A 25804-nucleotide genomic window follows, 5' to 3' on the forward strand; every position below is an offset into this window, starting at 1 on the left:
TTAAAACTTATATTTTTTATGCCACACTGCTGCATATGAAGGAAGAAAGCCAAAGGAAGGTTTACATGTTAAGATGGTTTACCATTGCATGCGTGTATATAAATCACAGTCAGCAAGGGAAACTTTTTGTTAACATCACTAAGGAGTTCCTTTATTTTACTTGTTAAGCTTGACAAGACCTTTGTTACTATAACTTCTCTTTCTGTGACTGAAGTAAATGACTATTTATCGTTATTAACCATTAACATATTTAATCCAATAATTAACCCAAATATGTTGCTCCAAAGTATGACAGAACTGAACAAAAAATTTCCGAAAATTTTCAAGTTTATGGAAGATTCTTTGTAATCTTTGATTAGATTTGATCTTTTTTTAATGAATGATATCTCTTCTCTTTTCCTCAGACACCGGTCTATGCCACCGGTAAAATATCTCTTTATTCTTGTTCACTCCCTCTGTACTACCCTTCTTTCTCTATTCCAAACTGTAACCAGTTCACCAATAATAATCATAATATAAACAACTTTGTAGCTGAATAATTAAAAGAGTTTATGGTCAGTAAAATCAGCTCTCTTTTATGTGCACATTCATAACACATTTATTAGTCTCAGGTCTGTACTCTGTAATTCCGTCTGACCGACGGTCTGTCGTCTTTGTTGTCAGTCTGAAAAGCAGTCTCCTCCCAGCAAAGGGGAGTTTTATCAGTAGAGTGAGTCAGACCAGTATTCAGTCTGTTAACAAGCACTTACTGTGGTATGTTTATGTACATATATTGTGTGTTCTAGACTGAGTGAGATTTGACTTGTTGTATGTTTGTAGAGCATTCTTGAGTCTGAACATATAGCCTGCATGTTGCATGCTTTGATTCTGACCCAAAAATATAGTCTACAAGCTTAATGTCACTTTCATCTGGTAGAAAGGAGTAGTCTGCTAAAGAGCGTGTCTGTTTGTTTGTCCATTGGTGTCTGTCTGTCTGTGTTTGTCACTATATCACACCCACATATGCCTGACCAGTAGTCACGTGACTACAGTGGTCTCATTCGCACTATAGTCTGCGTCATCAAACTGGGACTGTTACATGACGGAATGTCCTTGACAGTCATATGGTTGTCATGGCAACAACACAGTGTACTTAATTATGTGAGTGCACCTATGTGTGATGGATGGTGTCTCAGAAACCATGATTTGCACCAATGCTCCTTAACTGAACAGTAGAAGAACTGGTGAGTCGGCTGTACGAAGAGAATGAGTTAAATTCCCTTTTTTTAGAGAATGGATGTGTGCAGTATCTGCATTTGCTGTCAGATGAGTGTTCTTAGCTCTGGACGGTCTAACATGGTCAGTTGGTCAGGTTTGTTACAGGTATTGAACAGACTTATAGTCAGCATTGGTATTAGAAATTAATAATTAATTCTGGACTAAAGAGAACATTTGAACGTACAACCTGTACAACTATAGCAGTGGTCAGGTCTATCTAATACAATGGTCTGATCTGGATATCTGTCATAGTGCGATCAGTGCATATGTAATCGTCTGATCAGTACATATGTAATGATTTCATCAGGATATCTGTCAAGGTCTGATCAATACATATGCAATGGACTAATTAATACATCTTTGATGGTCTAATATGGATATTTGTCATGGTGTAATCAGTACATATATACATCTTTGATGGTCTGATCTGAACATCTATCAATGTGTGATCAGTACATATGTAATCGTCTGATCAGTACATATGTAATGGTTCTGATCAGAATATCAGCAACAGTCTGATCAATATGTATGTATGTAAGGGAATGACTAATTCATATTTAATGGTCTGATCTGGATATCTGTCATGGTGTGATAAGTACATATGTAATGGTTCTGATCAGGATATCTGTAATGTCCTGATTGGAACAACAGTAATTTTAAATCTAACCTGCACATTTGTCTCACTTCCTGTTTAATATCTGTGTGCAGTCTTATACACATATGTATTACACCTGTACATCACCAATCCATCGATTATGTCAGTGAGGAAACGTGCAAAAAATGTACCAACCATGGAGGGTCATGTGACATGCTGCCTTGTAGCACTTAACTCTTATAGTGTTCCTTCAACGTGTATTCTACAACAAATAATGTCATGATTATATAACTACTACATTCCTGGTGAAGCTATGCAAACAATGGCATCTTGCTAAATGGCACATTTTTTTCAATATGTACAGCAACTTTTAATTCCAAAATTTCCATTTGGGCATTTTCTTCTAACAATGGAACTGCAACTGGAAAGCAAGTAGCTTATCGTGACTTTACACAAATGTACAATAGCAGATTCCAGGATTTGTTGTTTCTTAGCAACACAAGGCTCCTTGCTGTTTTTGCATGTAAAACAAGCATGTATGATATGAGAATGAACGCTGTATAAAGCAATCTGTAAGACTCTGTAGATGTTCCAATAGTAGTCATAGTCTATGCAGATCAAGCTTTTCATGAGATAGAAAGTAAATCTCAACACATCATCATCCAAACCTAAGTAACTATCCTCAAATTGACCATAAATGCCCTTTATAGTAGCGTTCCATTGTCTGCGGAACGCTTATGGCTTCGAACAGAACAAGGGTTAACTAATATGTTGGTAGCACCTGGAAGCATGTCACATGACCCTTCATAGATGGTAAGTTTTCTTACTGCAGAGTGAGAGCTCCAGGTCATCTTAACATCGATGCACCAATCATCTTAAGGTTGCACTGTTCATTTATAAATTCCTTACCTTTTGGGTCATTACCTACTCAAATCCTCATACCTTCCCTGCCACACTTCATCCAGTTACTCACTACTAATGTAGATCAGACAGTTAGCAGATCTGTAGTCGGTACTAGTATTATCCCTGCACCTGCGTAGACGTCTATGTCAAAAGATATGCCCATTTCTGGTCATCAAAGTCATACTCAAAATGACAGATTATGGGGAAAATCCCCCCAAAATGTAACTTTTAGGTTTTTGGAAGCTTTCTATCTGTAATCAGCATCATATATTTTCCAATCATTTCTGATAACTGCATGAAGAACAAACTGAACGATTTTCTGACACATCTGTATCACAACTACTGACGAAAATAACACTGACCCGTATAAGACGTCCAAGATGTACTAACTGTTCTAAATTATCGATACATGTACTGTATTGAGGTGCAATATATCGTCCAGAAGTACAACCATTTGGTCCACAATCCCTATCAGGGATAGAGGACTGTGGATCCACTATCCCTATCAGGGATTGTGGACTGGATCGCAGTATCCCTATCAGGGATAGAGGTCTGTGGATCCACTATCCCTATCAGGGATTGTGGACTGTGGATCCACTATCCCTATCAGGGATAGTGGACTGTGGATGCACTATCCCTATCAGGGATAGTGGACTGTGAATCCACTATCCCTATCAGGGATAGTGGACTGTGGATCCACTATCCCTATCAGGGATAGTGGATTGTTGATGCACAATCCCTACCAGGGATACTGAACTGTGGATCCACTATCAGCAAAGAGAACTACAAGGGGTAATGTTTGGGACAAACCAAACAAACCTGATGCTATTCCAGTATTGATTCTTATAATCAGCTAATCCACTGTGGGGTTTATTTCCTAATGACTTGAATCACTGATCAAAGATTACCAGACGTGACTGGCTGCTGCGTTTGAGAGACAGCTCCACATTCATCATCGGGCTAGTCTGACATGTTGGTGTCACATGACTCATGCCGATACTTTTCAGATCAACTTACGTTTTAGCTGTTGTGTTCGTGTGTTCATGTTTATGGCTTTTCAATGATGTAAATCCAGTGTAGATCATACAGAGGATTTTAAACATTTTGATTAATTTTAAACTTCAAGTCTCCAACAGTTGTAACAATTTGATACCCAGTTTGGGACCCATATAGCATAATTATTATGCCTGGTATAACCATTGAAGAAACCAAAGGCATTGGTAGAAACTTCCAGTTGGATGTTCCCATTTACAGATGGGGAAGTGACCATCATACCAGCTTAAATCGATCATTTGAACTAAGCAGTTAATTGCATTTCATAACTTTGCAGCCTCTACCATCATGTGTGTACCGGTTACTCAAGGTAATGTTGTATGGTCATATATCTTTGTCGTAAATAGTAAAACCGTCAAGAAATTTTATGGTGTACTTGATTTGGTCTCATCTGAGGGAAACATTCAGGATGAAATTTCTTTGACGGGACTTCACTCTAGATTTACTTGTGTAAAAGTAAGTAGGCCTGATGTTTCGATCCTAGCAGGATCTTCTTCATAGGCTGAATGACAAGTAACAGTAACAGAAGGGACAAAAACATAAACAGAATACAGACAGGTTAATGAGCATGGTGAACACAAAGAGATTGATGTAAAGGGATTAGTAGACAAGTTTTATTTTATTTAGATTTACCCGTGGCAGCTTTTGATGTCTCAGGTTACAATGTACTAATTGTACATATGCATTATCCTGATTAAAGTCAGCTATCGGGTCAGCTAGCTGGCAAAAGGGAAGTGCATCTTACACTGAAATATAAATGTCACTTTACAGAGTCGGGCAAATTGATAAGATTTAGTTCTGTTTTACGGATGCTTTGGAAGATGTCTTGTATTGTAATACATTATATGTTTGTGGTTGTCATCAACGCCGGCAGATTATACCTTTTCTAGCTTGATTCTAGAAGCTAAACTGAGACCATCAAATTGTGCTGCAACACAGACATCAACAGAGTGCTTTTCTGTAGCACATAATGTCCCAAATAACAAGAAGGTGCATGCTTTATTTATGATACACGATGAATACTCAACTTTCTATGGCATGATTTCAGGTATTAAATCGAGGATTACAGGTTACTCATTAAACAGGTTTTTCGTTCGGTGTGTATTTTTTTAGATCTGCATAATTTTGGAATCTCAATCTTGGTAGATGCCATGAGGATGTCCTTATCTCTCTGTTTGTGGATTAGTCCAAAATTCAAAATGCTGAAGTAATCTTAAATTAGACATGTTTGGAAACTCTGCCCATGCCGATAACAGCCGGAACAGAAACTGACGAGAGTAGATCTATCTGTGTATTACTTGAAATGTTTGTAGACCAAGGTAGATATAAAAAACCAAATGCAAGTTAATGCGAGGTCGTGATGAACTCAAAGCAGGATCTTGATCGATTTCTTTGGTATTTAATGTCATTGGATTTGGTTGCTATGGTTTCAAGCAATCATGTGACACTAGGGACATATTGTACCCAATGCCATGCATCGAGCAGTTATTAAATTTACCTTACACATCCCTGTATAGAAAAGCCTGCATAGAACTCGCAATCCCGTTCATAACGACACAGTGACAATGTTTGAAGTAATTAATATTGCTTTTTAGTGCACATACTACATAATTACAGTTTTGGGTTAGTTATGTATCTAGGCAACCAGCAATACCCTTCATAACAGTTAAACGGTAAATTTAATAGTGCATACGACCTCCTTTACGCCATCTCGTTCAGTAGTATTGTTGGAAGTCGCACGTTTTCAATAAGCAATTGTCATTGCTATTCAAGACTATTAGGTCGCCAGGATTTCAAAGTGTCAGGACGTGACGTAATTTCAAAAAAATAAAAAATGGTGTCTCCATCACAATAATTAGTTAATAACAGCCAGGTTATAAGCCATAATTTAGAGACAAAAAACAAAACATGCTAGGCTGTCCAAGTTAGTTTATAGTAAATCATATGTTTGGAAAATAGTTGTCAAATTTGTTTCAAATAGCTGGCTTAAAACAAAAATTATACAAAATGCATCTTATTTAAATATTTAGTTGTAACTGATTTGGTATGAATAATTTAATATTTTCAAACTTAAGACTTTTAGATGGTTTGTTGGAAGATTATTGTTACCGATTATGCTGTGTTACGGTAAGAGAGTGAAGTCGTCACATGTGCGTAGCAAGGAATTTGCCAAGGGAGGGGCAAAGCTTGTAGGTAATCTATCTAAGCGTAGCGCCACCATGAGTTGGCACGAAGCGTATAAGAAAATTTTGGCCGAAAATGCCTCCCAGATCCCTGGAAATAGCACTTCCCAGGCCTTGTTAGTTGCATCTAAGCATTTTCTATTTTGAAATTACTAGCGATATCATAATAAAATACAAAAAATATGCTCAAGGGGGGACAGTCGCCCCCTTCGCCCCCACTTGGCTACGCGCCTGAGTTGTCATTGAATTGTCTGCAGGATGTAACGGCTATCTTTTGTACGTCTTCATGGAAAAATTAAAACATTGAGTGTTTGAAGTGACTCTGCTGAGAGAGTTTGCCCAGATATTAATTTTTAATTTTGATGTAAGGAAGTGTGGGGCTGGGAAAGGAGAGGGGAGGGGAGGGGGGATAGGAACATTCACTGTCAATGAAATGCTCATGAAATCTTGTTAGTTGGTTTTAAAGATCCAAATGTTGAAAGGATTGGGAGAGAATGAGCCTAATTAACTCACATGCAGGGGGGTAGGAAGCTTCCAAAAAGTGGGGGGCACAACATCAGAGGGGCACTTTCTCATTCCAAAACCACCACTTGTTATGCTATAAACTGATACACACCGGCCATATCACTCAATTATATATGATGTGTTAGTATATGCTATCAAAACTATTTATTGAGATTGTTTATTGTTAACCATGCTACAAAAAGATATGGGATGCCATTTTAAAAATAGCATATACAGACTAAAAATAAATAATTAAAATAAAATATGAAAATTAACATTAAGATATCCAAAAGACAGTTCTTCATCAAAGGGGCACATTTTATTTGCCAGTAGGGCACATTTGCTGTTTTGGAAAAAGGTGGGGGGGGGCACTGGCCCCCAGTGCTGCCCGGCTCCTACCCCTGCTCACATGAAATGTTAATTGTAGCCACTTCTTTTTATGGTACTTAAGTTATTAGTATTATTAGTTTTGTTTCTTTTGGCCGCAGGTGCTCTTTGTGTTAAGTTCAATATGGCAGTGTTCTTCAATAGGAGCACTTATCTCTTTTTTAAAGTATAAGAAAAGGTATTTCAAGAAGCTGTGTAGACCATAAACATACTTCAACATATGTAAGAAATGAAAGGGAAAGTACTTGAAGAGTGGCAAGTAGCATTCATTTTATACTCCAAGAATATATTAACAGTGCTTTTAATAGTGGGACTTTATAAATGTAACTATTATCATTATATCATTAATATCACGTGATGTTTTTTTACCCATTGCTTCCTATTCACAAAGTTCTTGGAGTAGCTGCTCCGATGATGGACTATAAGGTCCTACCGACTGACGGAGAGGGAATACTTGATAGTTTGTAAATGTTGTTGTGTAGTAGTTTTGAAGGTTCTAGACCTTCGTCTTGTATAAAATAGGTTCCTGTGTTCAAAACCCGCTGTGCATCTTTTAATCTAGTAATCAGACCAAATTTGCCTAGTGTTGTGTTGTGATGTAATACCAGCTCAATTATCACTGATTGGATAGTACGCTATGGTTAACCTGTTATGAAAACATTACTTTCTATGTCTTTTATTCTATTTATATTTATTCTATACTTTCTTTGTTATACTGCATGCCCAGTCTGCCATTGTTACATTGCAAACCTCATCCCCCCATCTTTGATAATTTCATTGAGAATTATTCACGATATTTCACAGTAAACATTCTTGTTATATCTTTAATTAATACTAATTCCAAGGGGAAACCAAAACGAGTAGACTTTTGAAATCAATGATATTACAGTATTGAAGTTTTTTAATTGCCGCATTGACTGTTTGGAAATTTTTGCTAATTTTGTTATTAGTTGAAGCCAATCAAAACATGTGTTTAATATGCCTACCTTATCCATTTAAATAGTTGCAGCCCTCAATACCCCCACCCCACCCCCTTGGCCTCCCCCTTTGTCATCCCTTCGCACCTTCCGTATGCTACACATTTTAAAGTGAGTGTAATTGCGATATCTTATTTTGACAGAAAAGAAAGTTTTGTCATCAGTATTGGTACCGTTAGAATCGTAATAACTCTCAGTTATTGGTAGATAATGGCATTTATTTCTTTTGATATGTCTACAAAAAACAACTTGTTAATTAATTTTGTTGCAGAATTTTCATTCTATTTTAATCACAAATGTTCACCTTTTGAAGGGAATTGTGAAAATGTTCATACTTTGTGCTATTGCTGCCCTAGCCCCCCCCCCCTTCCACCCTATGTGTTTGATTTAGTTTCATATCACAAGATTGTTATTTAAACTTTTTCAAGATTGTTATTTAAACTTTTTCATTTTCTGAGTAATAAATCTGTCAGTGTTATTTTTTTGGGTGGGGGGGGGAAGGGGATGGTGGTAGATCAGATTAGTGGGGTCCCCATGGCTATGTACTTACATAAAAGTGTGTCTTGTAGTATAGACATCCCAGGATATCTCTTTGTTGATGATAAATAAAATTTAAATTTCTATAGTTTGTCTTTAACTAGCATATATGCCTTGTGGTTTATACCAGACTATCAACTCTACCATTGTTTCTTTATTACTATGTACCTGTAGTTTTTACTAATAATTATCATACCTGTAGTCAAATATTTGTGCACTCTTTTCAATCTATTTCAGTCATTACCCTGTTTGGTATCAGCAGAGCTTTTTTCACCTCTAATCAAAATTTCACATCATTATTATTATTATAACTGTTATTATTTATGGTTAATATTTTTTCTGCAATTTGACCATTCTGTGATATTAACAATCAGTTTGTAGACATAATTACTACTATCCACCTCTCTAGAGTGTCTGCAGATACTAATTACTAGCTGATGTAGAATGTAGAATGGTTACTTAGCTTGCTTTCTAGATCTGAGAATGGACAAGTAGGTTGGTGAGAGGATGGTGAGAGGATGGTGAGAGGATGGTGAGAGGATGGTTAACCATGGTCAAATAACCGTGCAGGACAGTTAGTGGGTGAGGGAGGGGGCTTGTGTGATGATGGAGTGGGTGAAAAGTGCAGAGTATATCAAGACAATGTAAAAACTACCTGCTATTGTGTCTTGGTTGGTGAAGGGTTTGAGTGATGTATCATTGGGAGGGGTGGTGGTATGGATGAATGAATGGTCAAGGGAAAAGGAAGGTATTGTAGTAAAGTATGTATGGTGGGTTAATGGTAATGAATGTGAAACAGGGTATTACATAACTCACAAGCTCAGCTAGACAACACAGAAGATTACAAGTTTGGGGTGGAAGGTCATCAACCCCCCTCCCCCACCCCACCAACTCACTCAAGTCTTACTTAGAAGATGCATATTAAACTGATTGCTTTTAATCCAAGAATTTTATCTTATTCAATTGAAATTCATTGCACTGTTAGCCGCCACTGTTAATGAAGAAGGTGTTCACTTTATTCAGAAGCTATCATGGGTTAGCTACTTCAACATGTTAGACTGTCATATTTCCTACCTGCTATTCATTTAATGGGTCCTTTGTTTTATGTTATCCTACAGAAATAAAACCAGTCCAGATGGATGAATGCAGAGCTATGGAGCTGAAAGTAACTTACCTCAAACTTGTAGCTGGGGTCGCTATTATCCTGAGGGAGGGAGCCCTTATAAATCAACAGCCAAGGGAGAGAGCGCTATATTCTGGAAAACCTTGCCTATTGGTACAATTTGTTTCTGGCAGTTTGGTGGTGTAAATTGGAACTCTAGATATTTTACACATAAATGAACCCTTGCCATGAAAAGGTTGACCTTCAAAATGGATTAACATGTGGATTCCAAGGGGCCACTTTATGAGCATTTCAGTGAAGCAATTTCACAAGTTTCAGGAGTTTTATTATTATGCAGTTATTGATCTTAAAAGTGACTAGATGTAAATATACATAGGCAAGTGTACATACTGTTTTAGAAAGAAAGAAATTGACTGTCTGTTGTGTATTGCTACTGTATGTCAGGACTTGGAATAATATCTTGAAGCATCTTATCATGCTTGAAGGAAGATTCCGTGAAAGAGGTTTGTGTTTATGTCCAAGGTTGTAGATTGGATAATTCTAATACCCAATTAGCAATCTGCGAACAATGGAATCAAACTTGAAACTCCATTGTGAAACAATCCTATAGGAAGTTGCGGCAACAAAAAAATAAATAAATAAATAAATAAATAGGGTTCAACATTATAATGTTTTCTAATGTTGAATGTGCACAAGCACGTAGTATTTGGATCCAGTCACATGTAGGTAGTTATCAATGTGATATAAATCCAGTCACATGTTTTGATGATCATGTGACAATACAGTCATATATGTTAACAATTATCATATGAATACAATCACATGTTAATAGTTATTGTGTGAATGCTTGTGTACATCTAGTCACCATGTACCCCATTGTCATATAGGTCCACTGAGTCACTTGTTTATGATTATCATTTTAGGAATTATCATGTTGAATCCAAATCACATGTTCATATTTTAGCATGTGAATACATTCATGTTGTTCATAGTCATCATGTGAACACACATGTTTTTTTGTAATTGTCACATTAATCCATTCACAGACAATTCACAATGTAAAACAAACAGGTTTTATTCCTCCTGTCGGTGACCCTATCCAATGCCCTGATCACCTGTCCAGACAGAATGCCCTAACTCCCCCCTAACTTTTGCACACTGATAGATACAGGAAAGAGAACTATCGGATTATTTCCCAGACTGAATTTATTCAGGCAGTGTTTTTTCTTCAATGACATCATTTCTGTTTATTGGTATTTTGTTCAAGTTTGCGGCCAAGAGTTCATGTTTAAATATTATTAGATATTGCTTAGATGTTTATGACCGGAAAGTGAAAATGGCAAAGATTATCAGTTAATAATTACCTGTTTACTTCAGTATTCAGTGACCATTGCTGGTTTGATGCTAGACTCTAGAATCAGTTTTAAAGTGCTGTTAGAGTTCGTCATGTTATGTAAGTAACAACATTTGGTAGCATATCCAATTGACATCTCTAAGGTGGATGAGTTCTCCGGGACGGTGAATTAAATGGTTCTGTTGGTGCCACTACATATAGTTCCAAAACAAGCATAGACTTTAAAGGTAGTCAGTATAGGCCCCAATTTATAGCATGCTACAATTGCTAGAAGTTTTTAAAAAGTACTTTCCTGGAGGTCTTTACACTCCAAATTATTCTCAGACATTTTTATGGAACACACAAAATGACTGATTGTCCCAGTGAGGAAAATTTCCTGGAAGGTTGGTAATAAAAACAGTCTACGAATTTTGACCAAAGGTGACCATATTTGAATGTCTAGCATATTTGGGCCTTTAAGGGTCACTAGTATCACTCCCAAATATGCTAGATAATCAAACCATGGCCGTTAAGGCTCAGATTCCAGCAAGCACTTTTCTATCACCATTCAAGTGTTTTTTTGCCTTATGGAGAATTTAGTGTTTAATTTAGACCCCTGCCCTGTGTCTGAAGAAAATGTGGAGGATCAGAGGCTCTCGGAAGGTTCTTCTAGCAAATTTTTAAATTGTGCTGAAAATTATTTTTAAATTGTGCTGAAAATTATTTTTAATACTGATGAAAACGTTCAATCAAAATGAAGTTTACAATGAAACATACTGTCCAGTGTCCAAGTCTGATACTTGTCTGTCATGCACCAAAGACCAGGAGCACAACCAGTATTTTTGTACTGGGGTATTGGGGGGAGGGAGGGGGGTTATGATGTTATGTTGTCCAGGGAGGGGTCTATGGGAGTGGTGGCTCTCCCCTTTGAGGGATTTTGGTAAAATGGAAGCAAAAAGGTACTATATTTTGCAACTTTTGAAACATTGTCTATTATTTAGGTTTTACTGCACAAACATGTTACATATTTATGCACTGTATGCTAGGATTTTAGTATATATGGTAGCACTTGAGCCAAAGGCAAAATTCAGACTAGTGTTGGTTCCACATGTAACCTGATTTCTTACTCAGATACATGGAATAGTTTAACTGATATTGCATAGGCAATAAACGATGCAAACTGGTTAAATTGCTATGAAAATGCATAGAGATTTTTCATCATTTTAAGCTAAAGTAAGTCCATAAATCTCAAAATTTGATAATTATAACCCTACACTAGCTTTGAGAAGCTATCAGCCAGAATTGGCAATGTATAAGCAACTTGCTTGGATAGCTTCGAGAAGCTATCAGTCAGAGTTGGAAGTGCATGAATAACCTGCTTGGAGAGCTTTGAAGCTATCAGTCAGTATTGGAAGTGTATGAATAAGCTGCTTGGATAGCTTTGAGAAGCTATCAGTCAGAATTGGAAGTGTATGAATAACCTGCTGGATAGCTTTGAGAAGCTATCAGTCAGTATTGGAAGTGTATGAATAAGCTGCTTGGGTAGCTTTGAAGCTGTCAGTCAGTATTGGAAGTGCATGAATAACCTGCTTGGATAGCTTTGAAGCTGTCAGTCAGTATTGGAAGTGCATGAATAACCTGCTTGGATAACTTTGAAGCTGTCAGTCAGTATTGGAAGTGTATGAATAACCTGCTGGATAACTTTATAGAAGCTATCAGTCAGAATTGGCAATGTATATATAACCTGCTTGGATAGCTTTGAAGCTATCAGCCAGAATTGAAAGTGTATTAATAACCTGCTTGGATAGCTTTGAGAAGCTATCAGTCATGATTAGAAGTGCATGAATAGCCTGTTTGGATAGCTTTGGATGAATATTCACACGTCTAGATTCATACAGGATATCTTGCAGTGTGGTGAAGAGCTTTTATCAATGTAATATCTGGCTATCTGTGTATTTCTGTTTTCAGTGGAAAAGTAATGTATGGTGTGTGTACTGGACACAAATTTCTCTTGACGTATTTGGGTCGTTATTATCTGTATGAACTTAACAAGATTTCTCTGTGCCGATTAGTAGTTCTTTAAACAAAAAGGAGGCAAGGATATCAAAAAAGCTCTCTATAAGGGCATGCTTTGTTGCATGCATTTTTTGGGGGGGGGGGGGGGTACCAGCTTGATATATATAATACAGTCACATGGTAATTACAACATTATAGAAACTGTTATCTCCAAGTTGAAATTTAATTCTGAGTTCAGAGGCTGGTCTGACCTATTGAGTAGTGAAATACTGCAAATCATGGGCAAAATGGGACTGGATACATCCACAAATCTCACCTTTGTAGTTTATGTGCTGATAACTCTGTTATGCTGTACAAACATGTCCATCTACTAAGGACAAAATATGTAAAATGTCAGCTTTTGAGATGATGCTCTGTCCTCAATGTTTGTAGGTTTTGATGAAACATTGATCATTTTCAACTATATTGGTTGTCAGGGTATATACATTTCGTTCCTCTCTTCAAGGTGATTGGAAAGTGCTATGGATCTTGTTTTTAAGCATTTAAGCTTTTTGATTGTAAAAGTAACCCTCCAGTTATGATACTATTTACAAAGCCCTGTAAGAGCTGCTTCGTCAAGTTTTTGTATTGACAACTTAAATTAAATAAAGGAGGTGTGAACTAATTGCAACTGTTTTACTTTCCTGTTCTGCAGTCTTTAGCTTCTATATATGCATAATTTAGTCACTTGCGGTTTTAATTTGTATAGTCCTTCCAAATATTTGTTCTAAGGCTAAAAATCGCCACGAAGTTTCCAATGTCGTTTTATCGCGTAAACCTTTGCGGGGGAGTAAGTTTATTGAATTAACCAACCTCACGTTTCAATAGTTGTAGTCATACCTTCATAGTTCTACAAAGCGTCAACAACCCCCTACACATACCGTTGGTACTGTGTTGTACCCGTGCGCATGATAACTGTGTTACATTTTTGGACGTCTAAACTCATACACTTCTCATATGATTTACGTACCGAGGAGACAACTCCACAATAGCATGCGAGGGTACAAATAAACTAACAATTTGCCCTGGATATATAGGATTACTTCTTAACCCATTTGGAAATGAATTCTTCGACAGAACGGTAAGGTACATTGGTGGTATAGCCTAGGCCTATATCAAAATTTATACTTTGTCTGGTCGTGTACGAAAGAGCCCCAAATATTATGATCACCTTCAATGTTATTCGCTGATGAAGAGGAGTTTACCTTAGTGCTAACGTTAGGCCTTGCAAATAGTAGTAGTAGGCCCATTAGACTGTATTCAGAGGGGTAGAGGAAGGCCTAACACTAGTAACAGTATAAATAGCCGTAATACTATGAATGATTCATTAACGTTAGTGCGTAGTCCTATCAACGAGAACAAAAGTCCGGCTTAGTCATTTGTGACACATTACAGTTGTTGCCTTGTGACAATATATGACAAAAATAGTAGGACTACGGTAGGAATATGTAATACTTTTGTACCAAGTTTTGATGTTAGCCTAATTTACACCTAGCGCAGGCAGGCTAGGAAAACCTACTGGAATAAAGGTGAATGAATGAAATGTATTACACACCAATGCCAACCTAGTCTTGCACAGAATAAGGAGAGTTTCAATTTTCATCACCAAGAAGTCATGTTTGCACTGCTGAACATTTTGGCATAAACAATTTAAGCAGAAGCAAAGTCAATTGTCCCCATGTTAAAACATGTGCGCCATCCCTCTGATAATGTTTAAAAATCAAAACAAGAAAAAAAATTTGCAGAGGGATTAGTTATGATAGGTTAAAATAGAACTACAGCAGGGAAACTCCAGTAGCACCTGGAGAGTTGGCAATTTTAATTTAGTTTTCAATTTAATTTTAATGCATGTTGAGCAGCATAAAAGGAGATACAGGGCTATGAATAGTATGTAGATCAAAATTTTGATGTGTTGTTAAAATTGTACACAATGACTTGAATACCTTTGGTACTTCAGTAACCTGTCAACTTTGTGACAGCCTTGTTTGAATGAAGATTGAAAGGGTAGGAGAGCAGTTACTATGTTCGCAACAGGTTGTTAGGATGGATGAATTTGAGTGACCACTTTGTCTGAAAATTCTTTAATGGGAACAGTATAGTAAAACATTAAATGCCTCCAACAGTGCCTGACATTAAATTTGTTGATTATACAGTAATGTACCAAATCATACACTATATTGGAAGGCAACAAGCCTGTGGAATAAAATGTTCAGATTGTAACCAATTCTCAGTAAGCATTTCCACACAAGTTTGCAGGTTGGGCTTCAATTATGTTCTATATTTGTAAACTGATAGGTGTGAAAGGTGCAACTGGCTGCAAATGGGACTCAATTAATCACATTATGATAGTTAACACCCAACAGCAATTTTGAGTTTCTGCAAGCATCAGAACTACTTTCCATTGTAGCATGAGCCATTGTCTTCCACTACCTCTAAGTTTCTAACTTTGCAGGAGTACAATGTGTGTCCCTCATCCTCCTGTCCACTTGACCATCCCAATCTTCTCCCGACCCTCTGCTTATTGTTACTGTCACTGACTTCACATAGTGCTCAAACCTCTTCCGATGTCTACTGTGTTTAACGTCACTCTAACTTAACCATCAATGTTATAATAAGTCAATTGTTTATACCATTACAGGAAGATATTAGACTATTACTCTGTCTCATAACCACTGTAAGACAGGAAGGATGTGAGGATTGAATTTAATAAATCTCTAGAGCTTTTCAGTGAGCACAAACAGGATGTTTGTGTGGGGGACGAAGGATTATCATGACATACACTCTAACTTCAAACTGCTGTAATACTCTTTGAGCTATTAGCCAACTTTGTTGTATGTATGTATTTTAGATCCTCCTGCAAGCAGGAACTCGAGAAGAAGCCTCATTGGCTTATCAAAGCCGCAAGCTGACCGAAGTCAGTCTCTTACATTCATATTTAACATCCATGATGATGAATTGTTAATTGTCAACACCTCTGTAACTGGACGACATACATTAATCTGGGAGTGACTCGAACCGGGGACCTTATGATTGAAAGGCACCAGCGTTAACCACTGAGCTAACACTCGTATAGATGTAATAGTAATTAACTGAAAAGTGTATGTGTGATGTTTAATAATATAATCATGGGGTAGAGTGTGTGTTCACCATGTATTTTTAACACAGACTCCATGTTACAGAACTTTTGTTTGTAGGCATTTGTGTGATGTTAAATAGAAGCAGACTTTAAACTATGATATATAATAAATGCTACAGGGCAGGGCAGGACAGGGCAGGGCAAATTTTTAAGGATTTGGACAACCAGCCTTACAGTTTGGTTTTCAGAACAGCAAACTTGGTTACAGTCTGGTAAAAATGTAGCAGAACAGCAATAACCAGCATGTCACAGGATGTGCTCTGTATGAGAAGATACATGTGTAAGTTGGTGAATAAAACACCAGCTTTGGGATGATTGCAACTTTCCTTTTTCCCTATTTGGGGTTATTTAGTTACAATGAGATATGAATTTAATGTAAGCAGCTAGCCGTCTCCCGGACAACCTCCACAGTTGAGTTTGGTAGTCCGAACAATCCAAACCCTGCAGGGTGAGACATTGAAGCAAACATCTGCAGTCAGTTTGTTATAGAAATTACAGTAGCTGACTAGTCATGTTCATCATTGTATGTACCCTGTATAAGGTATTGATTAATGTGTGAATCCATAGACATGACCAAAGATGTTCACCTAGACTGTAAAATGAAGCAGAACTGGTATCTAGCCGTGTGTCATTTATCAGGCAACGGTAACTCAGAGTAATTCATGTCTGGTGTTGCCGACTTATCACAATACTACAGTGTAAACAATATAATGTTTGAGTACCATTGTAGACAGCTCGACCGACGTGTTCAGGAAGTTCAGAATTTGATATTAGCAGACTGTCTGTGATGAGAGCGGCCAGGAAAAATAACCTCTTACTCACCTTGAGTAAGAGGATGTGTGCACTTAACATCACCATAGATTTAATACATTGAGCTACTAGCCTACTACATGTACAGTGCATGTGTACAGCATGTAGCTTAGCTCAGCATCAGGTGAACATGTTCTTTATAAATCACTGCAGGGGAGTTTGTAAGTTGTTTTATTGCCTTTGTTCAACAAATTGAAGCCTGTGGTTGGTTTATCAAATGACATTTCAATGTACTGTAGCATCCTGCTGGATCTGTGTATTGGAAGAACAGGATTTCCAGTTTGTTTTTTGTTGTACTACATTCGATTTACTGGATTCCTGTTTGTCATTGGATGAAATACAGGATAAAATAGAAACACGGTCGATTTCAAGTTTTGACCATTGCGATAGTCGGTGTATTATAAACGAGTGATGTACCAGATTCTTACTTAAGATGCAATGCAGAAAATTGTGGTAGTTTCCCTTAACTTTCTCAGAAGTGACAGTACAGTGAGACTCACCTCAAGTCTTCTTATTTGTACTTTTTGATTTCTTTTCAGGTCTTTATAGCTCAGTGGAATACTGACCCAACTTAGAGATGCTGCAGTCGTCGATCACCGGCTCAGCAGAATACACCTCCAATAACATGGCCAACCCGTACCCGACTCCCCACTCTACTCCCCATTCCGGGGGGTATCCTATGGGTCGTCAGGGTCACCCGGAGCAGGACCCACATCTCCCCCCTCATGGACTCACACAGTCGCCGATGCCGGGCAATCACTCATATACCTACGGAGCTACGATGGACTCCCAACACATGTCCTCCATGGAACGTTACAGCGAAAAAGATATGTCGTATGGGACCACGCCGTCCATGACGCCCACTCATTCGTACAGCACTGCCCGCTCCGACCACACCTCCTCGATGAGGACTGACAGTCTCTACCGATCTAGCAAACGAGGGCGTCTCATGCCCTGCAAAGTCCACATGCTCGATGACACGGTTATGTCAGTGGAAGTACCGGTAGGTGCACAGGTTCTGTGAGGCACTGTGTCAAAAAACGAACGCTGCAGCAGCTATGCAAAATGCCCCCTAAAAAATGCCCCCTGCAAAATACCCCCTGCAGGAAGGTCTGCTCAATATTAATGAGGTAGAGATTATCTCAGAGAATGACCAGCAGTGTCGTCTATACGATGAGAAACTGCAGTGCCTAATTGTGTGAAACTGCATAGCACGAAACATCACATCCCATATAGCCTGGCTATAGAAAACTGCAGCCTCGTCAGCATGCTACTTTTGACACAGTGCCCTTAACCTACTTCAATTATTCCCATCACAGCTTAAGTACTGGAATAAAGTTTGATTTGATTTCTAAGTTGTTATCTAGAGGAGAACTTTATTACCAACATGGTGTACATTCTTTCTTAATCACCTTCAATGTTTACACTTTATCTAGAATAGCTCATTACTCTTATATAATTACAGGCAGTCAGTCTTCATAGGAGCTTGGAACGCAGTTTTAACTACTATTTATAAGGGCATGGAGCATAGTACAGGGTGTGCAATATAAATGCAACAAAAAGTTTCCAAAAGTAACTTTAAAATCAAGGTTCATTTTTAGTGATAATGTTACTTTTACACATTCTATTATACAGGCTCTCTAGTGGATAAGCAGTTTGCTAACACTTTTATTTTATTTTGATAATGTTGTAAACGACTTAACAGATCACCTTTCACCAGTGAAACTTGGCAGGGAAGCCAATTAAATACACTTTGTGAAAGAGAGATAGGTGAAGAACTTGACCTTTGTTTTATATTTATAGTTCACCTGGATATATTGGGGACATTATTTGAACATAAAAGCAGGTTTTTGTTGATTTTGTCAAAAATTTGATCATAGTGTGAATTTGATTTCCAAAACCTTATAAAACTTGTAGTGTGGTAATTTTGTTTAGTCAAGTTTCCTTTCTCAAGTTATGAGTCTAATTAAAGTAGTTTTCTACATACAACACATTAACTAGTGTAGTGAGTGCCGATCAACATTTGACCGCATTCAGTCACAGAAGACCGCCTTCTATCTCTGTTTTCTATTCCTTCTGTGATACTATTTCATGCGATCTCAGCATTTTTGTTGCCCAGACATCCCTTTCTTTGCACTAATTTTAAGAATATACAGTACCTAACAAATACTGATTCAGTATTGTCAGCTAATTCTCTCCTTTATTTGACATGAAATTTGAACAAGTTATTTGAGTCACATTACAGGATTATGGCATGTACTGTAATAAATCTTTACATCCATCCCATGACAGTGGGTTCAATTCTACTGTTTCATTAGCAGATGCTGATTCCCAAGGTAAAGTCCACAGAAAAACATTCATTGCATTGGAAAAACAATTTATATAAATGAAGCCATTTACATTGGTGTAGGATAATGTTGAGGTCCAGTAGCAGAAGTAGTAACAATGTATTAGTAGTATTTTAGTGTCTCATCATAAATATGTCTTCTAGACTGGTGAAAGATACCACCACACACCCACTTGGCAAAAATCAACCCTTCCAAACAGTGGGAACTTGCTACTTCAATCATTTCACTAGAATGAATACAAGTACTCATCTCCTGTCCTTATGCTTGACTAGTGTACTGTAAAGCTTGACATTCCAACCCCTGAACCAAACAAAAGTGAAAGATTTTATCACAAGACCAGATGGGTTTGAAAGTAGTCACTGAAGCAGAAATTGTAAACCTTGAGTTTTCCACACAGTTTTGATGGTAAACAGATCCATCTCCCCCTCCTATTGCACTGTAAACCACTGTAGCCACCACATGTTAATAATGACTATAGAACCTTGTTATAGGATCGCTCTATTGTCACTACAAACAAAGGGACGCCCTTGGAAGGGAGTGATGATGGTGAAATTGTGCACTTAATTGAAGACCGTTGCTAAGGGGAACAAAAAATATATGCTGAATTGAGTTAATTGCCAATGCATTATAAGAGCATGACTGAATTATGGTCACAGTTAGGAAATGTACAGTAATTGGCAAAGTAAAGGAATTTAGAAAATACTACTGTATGCCTGATTACCAGCGAGAGATTCTTTACTTTTTAGCAAGAATGTTTGTTTTTTATGATGTACATGCTTTGAGAAAATTACAGAAAATTGATCTGTTGTCTACAATATGTATATATTGTATATTTACTTTAAACGTAAAGTTTCCCAACATTGCCACTTGCTGTACCTTGATTCTTGGTATATTCTGATTTGTAAATTTAAGGGAAAAGTATTTGTTTGCTAAGAAAGGTTTTCAAATGACATGGCCTTTTCAGGGTTGAGAAAATATGTCAGATTCAATCACATATATTAAATGCATCTTAATTGTATTTCTATCATCTCATACCCATGCCATTTCAAAACATCTACCAAACCCTCAACATGCAGCAGCACCTTGCCTGCACAGAGTCCCTTACCTCTAGGGTTGCTGCCCACTTCCTCTCCTTGAACCTGCTATATACCAAATTCTCAATTCTTCAGTCTTCAGCTTGTCCTTTCAGTAAATCCTGGATCTTCCAAATTACTACCAGATTTTGTCTCGGTATGAGAAACTTTATCATCCTCTTTTGGTGTTTCCCATACTTTGAGGTAGTTTGCTATTTCAATGGAACATTGCTTTCATTGTGTGAAATCATGTCAAAAGTGGAATACACATTCCAACTGTTGTACTCTACACAAATGAACTTATACAACTATAATTTGACTAGTGAAAAATAAATGTTCAGTGTTATGTTTGTAATAATTTCTTTCTGCAAACTTTGCTATTGAAGACAATTTAGATAAATTATTACAAAGTTTGCAAAAGAAAAGTGGACAATTAAATTGTTTTCTGGAAAAAATTAGAAGTAATTTTTGTCCTCAATATTGCAATTTATTGCAACTTATTGCAATATATTGCTGCATTATTTGAATGTATTTGTATCTCTTCCACTTAAATATATAGCTGTGTAACATCTAGCTTGCCTCGTTTAATACCAGTTTCTAATTGTGGTCATAAACTTGCGGTCCTAACTCCATAACTGTACTTCGAAGTCTAGAACTGTTTGTTGCTTTATTTCTTATAGTGCCATTTATAGTGTTTACATTCGCCAAGTCTTCTGCTGGACATTCAGGCTATGGTACAGTATACTTTACAGATCTCTGTTAAATAATTTGCTAAAATGTCATACTATACAATATCATGGCCACGCACGCCAAACGGATGACAGTTTATTGGCATAAATACAATTATATTTAATAAAAATAAAGAAGCGGTTACTTCAACCCTGATATATCCAGCACGCCTATATGCCCATGCATATTACAAACCGGCTTGCTATTTACGGCATAAACCGCACCGCACTCGTGAATGAAAACAATTCAAGGTTGTTTATTGGTTATACATATTATACTATACAGTCTACATAAGAATCACATAGGCTTTAGTACTTAGTTTGCATATTGCATTTTCTTAAGTGATGAAGGTCATTGTTGTTATTGGTTTCTTTCAAAACTTGTGATGAGTGAAACGGTAAATGAGTCAATTAAATATGCAGTTCTCCTCCATTTTTTAGAAAGTTACGAATAAGCAGAGTGGAAGGAAAAGAATGAGGTGGAAGAAATGCAAGCTTAGGAGAAATTTTCCACATCATCTTTCATTTTTACATGTATTATCACTAAATATACATCATTAAATAGTGTGCAATGCTTCTAAAATCCTTGTTGGAAATTTAATGAAAATAGTATTTGAAACATTGAAAAGCAAGTTGTATACAAGTTCCATTGTTTAAGGCATTGCCTAGAAAAGTAGAAAACCTTTCCACTTATCATTGTGTAATTATTCTGTATTACCCCAACTTGATCCAAATCCAACCCATCTCTTATATCCTCGGGAATGAAAATTGACAAGCTAAGTTTCCAAGTCCTTTTTTGTTTCCATCCCAAAGTAAATTCTAGCAGCCAAAGAAGTGAAGCAGTCCTACTAGCCCAAAGGGATTCTGCTTGACTATGCAGAACTGAAAAACACCTACACAATGTCACTAGTGAGCGGTACTATGACAGAGAGAGAGAGAGAGAGAAAGAGAGACGGGAGGAGGAGATGAAATGAAATCCTTCAGACCTGTGTTGGTGCATAATAATAAGTAGTGCAGCATTCTTGGCATCTTCTCTGCTGTGGTTAACTGTAAACAGAAGAGACAAGGCAATCATCGGTGGTAGTGGCTACTTGCTTCTCTAGTATTCAGTAGTTAAAACAGGTCATTCTTCGGTTACAGCCAGGGAAATGCTACTCTGAGATTTTTCCCTGGTTACAGTATATTATTAACACTGGTGCTTTGATTATGACTGGCAGCTACAGTACTTGTCTCATAATGAGATGAAGTAGGAATATGCGGCAGTCACAACTGTAATAAAATGAGTGATTCTCTTAGCTCAGTGAATATATCATATATAGTGTGATGAATATTACATGAAATGTCAAGAGTTGGGGCTGTGGATTAGCTTCACTCATAATACACTGGAAAAATACACAACTCTCTAGGTTACGGGAAATTTTGAACAAAGAAGACAAAATTTGCAATTTAGTGCAGTCTGTGTAGAGTATAACCAAAGAGGATGAAGCCATCTACACTATGTGATGTTGAGATAAACAAAAAGGAGAACTTTCAGAAAATTGATAACATTGAGGACACTCTGCTGTGATTTCATTCTTGATAATCTGCCCTCTCTCCCTCCTCCTTACAAGGGTAAGAAGAGGAGTCTAAAACATTTGAAAAAAATAGTTGTGTAATAAAACTCATCTGGTGCAAGTGAAGTGCTGGACTCCTTGAATGGAAGCTGGCTCTCTTGTGTAAACATGTTATCTTCTTCGAGTGTTCCTTTTACCATAAGTGACCCATTTCCACTTTCAGAATAACATTACTTATGATAGAAAAAAAAGACAACTATTTTTAACACTCTTTTAAGAAAGAGAAGTATTTAAAAAGAACACACTGACAATTCTGAGTCATTGAAGTTGTCAGTAAAGTCTAGACCGAAAATGTTATTGTTAATGATACATACAGGTTGCATCAGCTTATCCCTCTTGTGAACCATTTCTGAATTTGGTACAGGATTGACGGTATTACATGCAACACTAATGCTAAGGTTTTGGGGTTCATTTTTGCTATTTCTTGGTTTGCTGACAATTGTCTGTCAAGTTTCATTAATACATTGCATTCATGCACTGTGGGTACAGCACTCTAGGCAGGATTACTTGAAATTGCGTACTCATCTTGCCTCAGGGATGAGCTGCAAAAGATAAAATCCAATCAGATGTTTGATCATCATCTTCATCCTTTCCCTCTTCTCTCGATCTTATTTCACTCCATCGCAAATTGCCTCTCGTCGGTTCCGACCAATTTTTTGATAAATTAAACCGACCAAACTGATTTGAAATTGCAGTTTTCTTAGTTTTTTTTTTCATATTTTGCAGATGACCAATTGATGGGTTTTTTTTTTTTTTTTGATCAGGCATTTCACAAATTGCTTCAGGCTTTCTGGTTAATGAGAACAGAATGCTTTAGAATTTTATGATTAAATGGAGATTGGAAGAATCAAAATGAACATGAGATTTGGAATATGAGAGGAATAAATGTGAGTGTTCATGAAAAATGTATGAAATAAAGATATTTAGTTTAATTATTCACATCTCTTTCTAAAAAGCAAAGAGGTCCACTTACCATACATAGGTTGATGTGGTGGGGCTTGGAAGAATACTGTGTGGTAGTCCAGGTACAAAAGGGATGAAAGGAGGGGGAAAGGGGACTTGATTGTTGGGGAGGGGAGGTGGGGACAAGGTGGGTACAAACATACTAGAGGGAGCAATCATCCTCATTGACATGGATGAGTCTTCTTTGTAAATGCTAAAGGGCTCTGGTCCCTTACTGGAAACTATGGTGGCTTCTCTTTACTCTTATCTGGCTCCACACAAACAGTACACAACATGTCTGCATTTATGTCATTTCAACAGTGAGTATGGCATAAGGACTGAGTGAATTCCTTGATGTTGAAAGTTCAACATACTTTCACTGCCACCCCTCAATCCCGCAAAGCATTTATCTTGTCACAGAGAGGCCTGTCTTTCATGTAAGTAGCACTCCCTTACTGTCTAGTGATAATTTAGCCAGTCAGAAACTCCGAGAAAGTACTGTTGAAGACTAAGACTTGTTACCAATGATGGCATTCTAACATAAGTGGCCAACTGATGAACTGATACTAATGGACATGGATATTGTAACACTGGTGGTGTTGATGAAGTTACCCATACTGTAGTCGTGTACCTGTAGTCTTCTCAGCAGTAACTTTGATTTAAGACCTGGCCCATCCTGTACACTACAAATCCACAGAGAGGGTTCTCTGTCAATCAAACCAGAAAGCATTACACCATGTGTAGAGAGAGTTACAACTGTGTGTGATCATCATAAGAGGAATGTACAGTAGGCCCAGTTTAGTGTTAAGGTATAGCATAACTTTTTGTTATTATTGTATCATATTTGGTTTTCAGGATCTAACAATGCCCTCACCAGACAATAAAGCAACGGTTACAGTTTAACATGGATCAACCATTGTCTTTGATTAGTCACGGAATGTAAAGATAATATCTCGTTCTTCCGCCGGGGTCAAAGTCTATTCTATTGTGTTCAGTCATAGCAGTATTAAGATGAACCTGGTGACTCCAGAATTCTCAGTGTGTAGTGGATTGTAGTTATGTCTCCATTTATTAACGTGACCAGTCACAGTTGTGTAGATACTATTGTGAAGTAGATATTGTTGTATTCAGACATGGCAGGTTACAGTCCTTTTTAGTTTTAGTCAGCGACTGGTGACTCCAGATTCTCAATGAGTAATGGGGTGCAGTAATATGTTCATTTATTCAGCAACCAATTAGACTGTTGTAAAGAAGGTTCTATTGTGCAGAATCTGATTCTATTGTGTACAGTCCTGGCAGGCATTATTCAGACCAGGTGTCTGAGTACAGAATTTTCAGTGGATGCTATAATGCAATATATTCATTTATTCAACAACCAGTTACTATGCTTGAAGTATTCAAGCATACACTTTTAAAGTCAGTTCACTTAGCAGCATGCACGTATGGCTGGTTATCAGTTTAAGATACACATGGGCAGTTCTAACTTCTTCATATAATGTCATGTGATTTTGTGGTCCCTCTTTAAACTTCTGAATTCAAAAAGTAGTTTTTCATTGAGAATTGTTACAAAAAATAATTGTCCACTTGTGACCTTTTAACCAAATTTCATGGCTCATAAACTTTGTGTTAGACTTTCGGATTATATGCATATCAATTTGCTGCCAGTGCAATGATTGTCATTATTACAGCAATGCTAGTGTGTTTTGGGGTGTGATTTTGTGTTGGTTTTTTCAGTACAAATTGGAGTAAAACTTGTGGTAAAGCAACCAGAGAAGTAACTTATAGGTCAACTATCATTGCACGGAAATAATCTGTTATTCCATATAAGTAGAATTGATGTTATAGAATCTACAGATCTTGCAACTTTAGTATTTTAAGCCTGCTTTATAAAGGTGTATCTTTAGGAGTGAGATCTTTCACTGAAAGTTTATAATACACCTTTGGTACTAGGTCAAAGGTACGCATAGTTGTGAAGTTTGCTTTCACATAGGTAGCACTTCAAGGTGTTAGTCCTTGTATGTACAGAAAATGGGACTGGGTGTGCGGGGGGGGGGGTGTGGGGGGATGACGACATGAAAATTGGGTGAGGGAGCATCGAGGAAGAGTTTGAAATGTTCGGTAACTCCTTGCACTGCAGAAAGTTAAGTGCGGGCATTATCAACCCTTGAGCTGCACTGCTTATAGTTTGATTTCCGACACCCGTCTGTAAGGTCAGTCTTGAAAGGAATCCATAACTACTTTTACGCT

At 37.3% G+C, this 25804-nt stretch overlaps 2 protein-coding genes across 5 annotated transcripts in view; both read left to right on the forward strand.

Moving 5' to 3' along the window:
- LOC139975075 (cyclin-C-like) overlaps positions 1-13533 on the forward strand; it is a 31179-nt gene extending 17646 nt beyond the window's left edge. The window contains exons 12-13 of one of the 2 annotated variants that reach the window (XM_071982689.1): positions 405-423; positions 9515-13533. In XM_071982689.1, coding sequence (XP_071838790.1) covers positions 405-423; positions 9515-9520 — 25 coding nt within the window. In that variant the 3' untranslated portion in view covers positions 9521-13533. The remainder of the gene's footprint in view (positions 1-404; positions 424-9514) is intronic. The other variant, XM_071982690.1, reaches the window with a different exon arrangement.
- A 228-nt stretch (positions 13534-13761) lies between these two features.
- Positions 13762-25804, forward strand: part of LOC139975073 (FERM, ARHGEF and pleckstrin domain-containing protein 1-like) — a 71387-nt gene continuing 59344 nt past the window's right edge. The window contains exons 1-2 of one of the 3 annotated variants that reach the window (XM_071982686.1): positions 13762-13993; positions 17393-17856. In XM_071982686.1, the coding sequence (XP_071838787.1) occupies positions 17431-17856 (426 nt within the window). In that variant the 5' untranslated portion in view covers positions 13762-13993; positions 17393-17430. The remainder of the gene's footprint in view (positions 13994-17392; positions 17857-25804) is intronic. The other 2 variants (XM_071982685.1, XM_071982687.1) reach the window with 2 other exon arrangements.

This window comes from Apostichopus japonicus, chromosome 10, assembly GCF_037975245.1.
Source record: "Apostichopus japonicus isolate 1M-3 chromosome 10, ASM3797524v1, whole genome shotgun sequence".
In the NCBI taxonomy this organism is placed as follows: Eukaryota; Metazoa; Echinodermata; class Holothuroidea; order Aspidochirotida; family Stichopodidae; genus Apostichopus; species Apostichopus japonicus.